At 35.9% G+C, this 9,509-nt stretch overlaps 1 protein-coding gene across 2 annotated transcripts; it reads left to right on the top strand.

The window, feature by feature from the left end:
* Positions 1 to 1,182: 1,182 nt before the first annotated feature.
* On the top strand, positions 1,183 to 8,067 carry LOC104591716 (uncharacterized). Of its 2 annotated transcripts, XM_088902571.1 has the most exons (10): positions 1,183 to 1,403; positions 1,711 to 1,808; positions 2,057 to 2,106; positions 2,334 to 2,555; positions 4,532 to 4,680; positions 4,990 to 5,086; positions 5,491 to 5,663; positions 5,757 to 5,976; positions 6,099 to 6,436; positions 7,401 to 8,067. In XM_088902571.1, exons 4-10 carry the CDS (start codon positions 2,402 to 2,404, stop codon positions 7,581 to 7,583), a joined length of 1,314 nt encoding a protein of 437 aa, XP_088758697.1. In that variant the 5' UTR covers positions 1,183 to 1,403; positions 1,711 to 1,808; positions 2,057 to 2,106; positions 2,334 to 2,401; the 3' UTR covers positions 7,584 to 8,067. The 2 variants fall into 2 exon arrangements, with proteins under 2 accessions (XP_088758697.1, XP_019052291.1); XM_019196746.2 differs by lacking the exon at positions 1,711 to 1,808 and having other exon boundaries at positions 1,187 to 1,403.
* Positions 8,068 to 9,509: the final 1,442 nt, after the last annotated feature.

Raw genomic sequence — 9,509 nt, 5'->3', positions numbered from 1 at the left:
CTAAGAAAAAAGCTGGAAAATTGGGCTTAAAAAAAGCCCTTATTTTAGGCTTATTTCCCAAATACCAATAAGTGCTTAATGGCGTGGTCCTGGCCCAGATAAGCACTCCCAAACATGCCCTAAATCCAAATTCATTACCCATAATGCGTGGTTAGGATAATTTTAGTTTGATGTTTGGACTTTTTCTTTAGGCATCCGGAAGGAGTGCGAACACAAATTTGTAGAATGCAAAACAAAAATGTTTGGTTCATGTGAGTGCAAAGTGGTTCAAGATTTACACGCCCACTTTGCACTCAGCTCATTTGTTTTGAACGATGCAAATAAGAATACAAATTTTGTGAATGTTTGGCATTTTCATCAATGCAAATACATGTCTTACTAGCAAATGGTGTTCCAGCTACTCTCACTAGGGCTATCAATTGGACTGGATTTGGTCCAATCTAACATTGATCCATTTATAAATGAATTGGACCAAATCCGATCCAAACCCCATACAAAACATCCAGTCCGGTCCAATTGAAATGAAAACGGACATGATTATACCCAAACGCAGAATACATATATAGTTCAGGGAGAGTGAACTATATTATACAGTTCATACGGTGTTTGTCAAGCTGATTATACGAGGTGAAAAGTACTGCTGATTATACGAGTTGGGTCAAGCTGTAAGTCATACGGTGTTTGTCATGTGTGCGATAGCCGATAGGGGTAATTTGGATATCCTCGCAAAAAGACACAAATCTCCAGCAAGCGACAACTGACGTTTCAAATTCTATTGATGAAACACGAAACACGGTTGACGGTCCCTCGCTCGCTTTCTTTCTCCACCTTTGTTTTCAAATATTCAAATTTTCGAAAAAGATTATTCTTACACTGTTTTTTTTATTAGCCATATAATAGGAAGTAAACTAATTTTTAAAAACAGAAATTAACCCGAAAATTAGGGTTTCTGGGAGAGGACAACAAAAACCACTGACGTCATATACCCAGTACTAACTTAATACCATACTGCAAAAATATCAACCATTCTTTCTACACACAATGACATTATCATCTTGGATCCAAAGGCTAAGATTTGTGCTCTAGTATATACAACGACTTCCTCAGTTCTCCGTCTCCCTCCGTGCTCATGACCTTAGCTACCCCCTATATATATATAACAAAAGAATTGGTTTTCCCTCTATTCTTCTCTTTGGAGGGAAAACTTCCACCAGGCTTCTACAGTTCTACCTCCACTCTCCGTCTATCCTCTAATAAAAATAAAAAACTAGGGTTTCTTCCCCACTGGTTCTAGGTCTCTTGGACTCCTGTACTTCGTCACTATTTTCTTTTCGTTGATCGAGGCAGTGATTATTGTAGATTTGCTTCTCTGTTATTCTTTCGTTAGATCGAATTTGCATTAGGTATGGATTCAAAGTTCGTTGTCTTTTTTTTTTTAGTTAGGTTTTCATTAGTTGCAATGTTAGACTATCGTATTATCGGTAGTTACTCATTTCGTTCTGGTTGGAATGTTTGCACTGATATTGATTGGATTGCTGATTCTGTTCTCCGGCCGTAAGTAGTCCCTTGAGTGACTAGGGTTCTGGGTTTTTTCGCTTTCAGTAATTGTTTAGGTTCTGGACCTCTAACTTCTAGTAGCTATTCATTTTTAATTTCTTAGTTCGGATTACTTGTAACAAATGTACTATTGAACGCTGTGTATGGAACCAGGAGCAATGCTTTTGCTGAATTCTTCCCCTTGGAAATGCTGAGTGGGAAACATCATAAACTTGTAAAATTGAGAAAAAAAGCACCTCTAATTTCCCTAGGTGGGTGCCATCACCTTCTAGACTTGTGGTTTCACGTTGTTCTTGGACTAAAAATTAATGTGGTATTTGTGACGGGATCAAACTATTGACCATAAGAATAGTAAACAGTTGATAAGGTTTCTTATTTTGGTCCTTTATCTTAAAATCTCCTACTCAATTAAGAAGTGCACTTTAATAACTCTTGCAGCTAGTGTAAATCTTCCATGTAGCTTGACGTGGTTCTTTGTCTGATTGTTTGTTACGTGCAGGGTGGCCTGCTAAACACTTTCTTAGTCTGATGGGATATGAATCATACAAGGTAATTGGTTCAGACTCTGTTAATTTAATTTCATGGATATTCAGCTTTCCATTCTTAGAGCTCTGAAATATCACTCAATGTTTAGATTTGCCGAGATCATCAATTTGAGTCTGGAAACTATATTTCTGGTTTTCAGCATAACTTTATTGGAGAAAATTGCTCACAATAAGTTCTTTATTATTATTATTTTTTAAGTAGCTCACTATGAATTGTATTCTTGCATTCAGTATTACACTATTGGAGAAGGTAGCTCACTATAAGTTTATCAAGATTAGCCTCTTTCCGTAAAAAAACAATGCAAACCAAGAAGAAACTTTTGACAAGGAATGCTGCTCGAGAGCATGCCAATCCCAGAGTTTGTAGATCACAAAGGAAAGTATCTGAGAATGTTGAAGCTGCAGAAAAGAAAGTTACAGAGCTGATTACTTCTGCAAGAAAACAGAGATTTGGTATGCCACCAGTTTCTTATTGGTTTCTACTATCATTCTGAGACAAGGTTCTTCCTAACATGATGCAAGTCAGTAACTGACAGTATGCGTTGTTTTTGCTCTTATATGTGGATGGGCTATTCATATTGCAAATTTCTTACCTTTTTTTGAGGACTATAGATAGCTGCTTATGGTTATATCTTTACATGCAGATACTATAATTCTGTGAAGTGATTGATATGATAGCCATGACACTCTTAGGAAACTTATGTAACCTACTAACCTGTATTAATGTTGTATAGATATGGTCTACTGTGGTTAAGAAATGTAATTGCAGAATTTTTTGTGCAGCAAATAGGTGATTATAAGGTAACATAATTTCATAAAGAGAATAGGTATAACATAAATATATGTTACTGCAATAGAAAACAAAATTTTAGATGAAGAGAGAGGAGAATACCTTCAGATACGTCTCAATTTGACATCCAAGGCTTATCCCAATTATATGGGGTTGGCAGCATGAATCCTGTTTCACCATTCTGCTCTGTTTAATACCATATCCATTGCTAAATTATGGACACTTAAATAATTTCTAACTACTTTGATCCATGCCCTTTTTGGTCTACGGTCTACCATTACGATAGTCTATGTATTTATATATACTGGTGGGTCAACACTTTCAACATATTTGCAAGACAAGCATGAAGATTTGACTTGTGGTAATTAATTTAAGACTATTCCATTACTCTCTATCACCCTGCCAATAAAATAGCCTTACTTTTCCCTAAGCATATTAGATTCCCAAGATCTTGGTCTCGTTGAATAGGTAACTAAAAACTTATTTATTAGCATGAAAATCCAGTCAAATTTGTATTGACTCCAAACTAAGGTTTCATAAAAATTGTCAGCCATAAAATTTTTCTGACTCTTAGGCTAACTAAGTAGGTTTTTGGTACCATTGTGTTTGAAGTCCCAATGTTTGTACCCAAATTATAGCATTGTAAATCAGGAAAGTAAGGTGCTTTGGTCCTTTTGGCACATAGGACAATGCACAATTGTTTACTGTAGTTCTAAACACAAAAGTGCCACTAGGCGCCACATAAGATGTTTCTACCAACTCCTCCATGTACATAACTCAATGTAAAGGGTGGTACAGATGTTTGAAGTTAAATCTGACTAACCAATTGACTTTAAGTAGCAATGCAACACCACAGTTTCACCCCCCTAGGGGTGAGCATAATTTGGTTAAAACTGAATAACCGAAGCGAAAATTTTGGTTTCGGTTTTTGGTTAAATCGGTTTGGTTATTTCGGTTTTTGGAATTAGAATTTTGGTTAACCGAATTAACCGAACTTTTTATTATTATATATAATATATAATATATTTATATACTAATATATAATATACTGAAATTTGATTTCATAATATATATTTTATAATATATAATATATAATAAAGTATATATTATTAAAATTCGGTTTATGAAATTCTCTATGGGAGATATTGGGATAAATCTAGCTACTTTCTTTCTCCATGGATTTTCTTCTTTTTTCCTTTTTTTGCATCAATTTTACTTGTATTTTGACAACAAGTATAGGAACCTCCATCATTACAGGGTCAACAAATTGTACAAATCACTAATTGTTGATGGTTCTCGTATTATTCTTCTCTTTCTATTTATATCTCATTTATCTTTATGTCCTTTTTAAATTTTTCTCTTTTCTGCTTTTGTCCTTGTTGCAAGTAACAATATTGTAAGTCTATAGTTGTTCTTGATGCCTTCTGCATCCTTTATGCTGTTGTACTTGTATTGCATTTGACTGAAGGCTAGTATTTTTTCCTTCAATTTTTAACGATGGGTTGGTTTATAAGTAGCTGATTATGTTTTATTAGATGGTAATTGCTGTTATGTTCTGTGATTACAGGTACTTTATCTTTTGGTTACGTTTTGAATCTTCTTTTCTAACATGTTAAAAAACATTTCTCATCTTTTTCAGCACAACTTTCAGCTGGGATTCTGCTGAATAAAAGCAAAGAGGCAGTAACTGCAAAAACATTGAATTCTAAATATCTCCTAGAGCACAATGGGACTCATGATATATGCTTGGGGTATGATACATTTGATGAGTCTTCCATTGATTGCAAGGTGATTTGATCCTTGGCTTTCTTGACCATTTTTTATTTTTATTCTCTTGAAATTAGCTACTTTTGCCACATCAATGACACTTAACATGGTTTTATAATTTTTGTTAAAAATCTAGTGATGAAATTCAATGCTGTTATCTGATAAATAATTGTCTTTTCTTTAAAGGTGGTTTTCAGAATAAAGTGGCTGGTTTCACTATGCAATTTTCTTAATGTTTTCATCTTTGAATTCATTATGGAATTCCTCTTACTATATGGCATTTCTCTTACTATACCTTTGTTTAATTTTTTCCACTTGAACGATATGCAGAATTTGAAGAATGGAACTGATTCAGGTGTATTGGAGACTATATTTTCACCAGCCTTTCACATTTCTAAAGATGTAGGAGCAGGCATTACAAATGGAGGTAGATAACTTTGTATGCAACTTAACTACATCGCCCCAAATATTTCAATTTGAACTTGAGATGTTAATTTGACATTGTAAAGCAAATGCATTTACTTATTCTTGGTAGATATTTCCGTGAAGGGTGAACAGGAATATCTCTACTTTATGCCAAAGTACCTTTGCCTCTGTAGCTTCCTCTTTTAGGCTTTTCCCTCCAGGCTCTTTTTCACTCTGTTAGAGGGGCAGGAAAAAAATTTTGAATGCATAATATTTCAGTTATGTGTCTGGCACTTAAATGGATAAAAGCTTTGTTTCTGCCCCAGTTACATGACTACAAATGCATCCAGAAGGACATTCCAGTTCAAATATCTTCGTAATTATTTTTAGCCTTTATTTATGTATGACTATTATTGAATATTTCAGTCTTTGTGAAGTTCTTTAGAAGAAAAGACCAAGAAATTCTCGAGAACTGTGTAACTGAGTTACAGGGAGACATATTGAAGAGTCCTGTTACTCAAGATATATGTGATTCACTTCTAGAACAGACAAACTCTCACTGGGACAATAGAATATCGCCTACGGGATGCCCTATTGAGGTAAGGATGGATTCAACATACTTCACTTTAACCATGATTTAGTTTGGGCTAACATATCTTCTGAAAGTGTCCACTATATATCTTGCCATGCAGCACTCGAAATTGGAATGTATTGATGAGCCAACTGATGATTCCATGTCAAGTGAAGTATACATGGAGGAAGAAAATATTGAGGAAATTGATGAGTTTGATCCATACTTATTCATAAAAAACTTACCAGACTTATCATCAGTAGTTCCCACCTTTCGGCCCATGCTCCTACCAAAACAGACACGGAGTTGCCCACCTACTACTCTTGTTTTGGACTTGGATGGTAAGAATAAATATTTTCTTGCATAAAGCTTTCATGAATATCCATTTTATCAGCAATCTTTTTTTTTTTTGTTTAGTTGATGTATTTACTGTTTTTTATTATTGGGGGGGAGGGGTTGGCAGAGACTTTAGTGCATTCCACTCTAGAACACTGTGAGGATGCAGATTTTACATTTCCAGTAAATTTTAATTTCAAAGAGCATACAGTCTACGTTCGATGTCGTCCTCATCTCAACGACTTCATGGAGAGGGTTGCGAGCCTCTTTGAGATCATCATCTTCACTGCAAGCCAAAGTATCTACGCTGAGCAGCTTCTCAATATGCTGGATCCTAAAAGAAGGATATTCCGCCACCGTGTTTATCGTGAATCCTGTGTTTTTGTAGGGGGTAACTACCTCAAAGATCTGTCCGTCCTTGGCCGTGATTTGGCACAAGTTATTATAGTTGACAATTCTCCACAGGTACTATTTTGAACCATTCCCTTGCGTCATATATTTGCCACTTTGGAAGATATTTAAACATTGTTAATGTAGTTGATTATAGTTTCTAATTTTAGTTTTCTCCATCAAGTTGAGAAGTGTTTAGTAATTGGGTTTGGTCCTTTTCTCTGTGTTTTTTTTTTTAAATGCCACATCAGCAAAGTGGGGAAACTCATTTTCTAATGGCTCTTTCCATGTGGGTACAATTTCAAATTTTTCCAAAGCTGTGAGAAATATAGCTTTTGGAAAAATGGAAATAAATTTATCCCACAAGCTGCTAACATGATATTGAAAATCTCAGTATGGTCAAGTTATGAAACATGACCATGTTTTTACAAAAAGTGTTTTTCTAGAGGACGTCATTCTTTTGTAAAATGGTAACGAGCCTTTTCTTTTCTTTTTTGAAAATTGCAGTGCTAAAAACTGAATAAGTACCGCAATATCCCCTAAATTGAAGGGGTGCAAGTAACATTTAGGTCCAATTGTTGCTATTGGTGGCTTGAAGCATACTGGGCTGCATCTAAAATAACTTCTTGTGGCGTAGTTTAGATGTGAGTTAGCACTGCTCTGGTTATTCAGCCGTGATGGGATTCAGTCACCGCATGGCCTGTTCGAACAACTATCATAGCCTTGCATTGGGAATATCTCCCCATGAAATAAAGCATAAAAGTACAGAGATGTTCCCGATGCAAGGCTGTTCGAACGGGCCTTACTGTGACTGAAGCCGATCTCTATTCAGCGACCACTGAAATGTAGAGATGGGATATATTTAATGTCTTGGAGTAATAAAAGGTCATCTTTAATAAAACTTGTAATGTTGGAAAGAACATTTTCTTGATTCCTCAAGGATGCATCGCTCACTTCTTTTTAACTGTTGTGAAGGAAAAGAACTGAGCATGGGTTTTGCTAATGGGGTTCTATCTTTTTTCCCTTTTGATTTGGTCAGGCATTTGGCTTCCAAGTGGACAATGGTATTCCTATTGAGAGCTGGTTTGATGACCGCTCAGATCACGAATTGCTGCTATTACTACCCTTCTTGGAGAGCTTGGTTGGAGTTGAAGATGTACGGCCTTTGATAGCTAAGAAATTCAATCTTAGAGAGAAGGTAGCAGCAGCATCCCCACCTTAACCCTTGAACTCTAATAAAGGAGATCCATTTGAAAGATAGGATGGCACAAGTTGAGGGTTAGGAAACCCCACCATAATTTGTGCAACATCACTTTTAGAAGCATCTCTATCATGCTTGATAAAATGGTACTGGGAAGTGAAAACGCTGATTTCGGCCAAGGAATTACACGGGATAGGGCCTGGGTGATCAGTAGTGAACTTCCTGGAATTCTATATCCATGTGGTTAACGTCAGAAAAGCATGCAACTAATGAAAGGGTGGAGGTAATTGCTCGCGTTGTAGGTTATAAGCAAAATCTAAGCGTTTAGTTTGAGGGTTACAAAGGCTTTTAATCTGTCGAAAGGGTTGCTGATGTTTGAGATGTTCAAATATTCATGTATAATGCAGTTTATCGGAAGATGAGCGATTCAAGCGTTGTAGGCAAGTATTGTGAGAATAAATATTTAATGTTGTCTAATTGATTTATATGTAAACTATTCTATCTACTGGGTGGCTTTATATTCCAACTTGGAACCCACAGAGCTACATGTAAGGTAACCGGTTACCTTTCTTTCTCATTTCTCGCACAGAAAAAAAGGCCGTTTTTTGTGCTCTATTAAGCATAACATGTAGGGGTGTCAGTTGGACTGGATTTGGTTCAATCCGAGTCAGTCTGTTAGTCCATTGCAAATGGACCAGGTCCAATCCAATTCTCTATTCAATGAAAATTTTGGACCATTTTGGATTGGTCTAATTCAATGTCTGGGCTGTTCAATCTGTTCAAATTCATTTTAATTTAGATTGGTTTCATTCCAAATCCTTTTCATTGACACTTAAGTTATCTTATATTGATGGACCAGATTTGGTTTAATCCAATCCAATATAAAATTATTACAGGTCTACTTCAGTACTCCAATCTAATAAATATTTTTGGATTGGATTGGTCCAATCCAATGTCTTGTTGGTCCATGTCTGTCCAATTTGTCCAAATTGATTTTGGACTGGAATTTAAGATCATGTTTCTGAAATTGGGAATTCAAGAGTTTATTGTTTTAGCTTACGGAATACAAAAGTGTGGGACAGTGGGACCTAATTTGAATTTTGACATTGTTTTTTCCAGATGTAAAAAATATTTTCTCCAATGTCATTGTATTTAGGGCTGTCAACAGATTTGGATCTGGACCGGAATCAGCTGGAACCAGAACTGATCCAACATGAAATGTTGAGGACCCGGACCTAATAGGGTATGCAATTGTTTGGAATTGGAACACAACCGATCGGTTCTTAACAATTGGGACTGAATCAATTCCGGACTAGGTGAAACTGAATCAGGACCCTATGTCAGGAACCAGAACTGACCCATTGGTTTTAGCTCAGAACCAGAACCGGCCCAATTGGTTTGGGACTGTTGAGTAGAACCCGACCCATTGACGGCCCTAACTGTATCTGTTGTCAGCTTTTGGTGCTTTGATATAAAAAATTGTGGGTACTATTGATATGAAAATATTGTAGTAAAAATTTCGATGTACAATGTACTTTGGTGGCAGTGACATTTAAGGGCCTTAGTTTCTTTTACTGGCAAGGTATATTCTACTTTAAGAAATCAAAACTCAAGCCCAGTTAGAATTATATTAGTGTCCCACGGGAAACTGCCATCCTCCCTCTACCTGCGTAAATTATCCATTCGAAACCAATTCTTGGCAAGTTACAATTGATTAAAAAATGCCCTTGTAAAAACACTTACCCAGTTAAGCAAACTTACACTTACTGGGTATTTGCAACTCTACGCCTTAACCATGTCCATATCTATCATTTTACAATTTTATTCTCTTACGTCCTGTCTACTCAAACCATAAATGGGCATTTTAGCAAATTTATATTATTAATGCTGAACATGCTGAAAATTATGTCACTTGTTTTTTTATTTAACAAAAATACTCAACTCCCA

The sequence above is a fragment of the Nelumbo nucifera genome, chromosome 4, assembly GCF_055504915.1.
Source record: "Nelumbo nucifera cultivar China Antique chromosome 4, China Antique-T2T, whole genome shotgun sequence".
Taxonomy (NCBI): Eukaryota; Viridiplantae; Streptophyta; class Magnoliopsida; order Proteales; family Nelumbonaceae; genus Nelumbo; species Nelumbo nucifera.
This window is presented reverse-complemented; position numbering and strand designations above follow the sequence as displayed.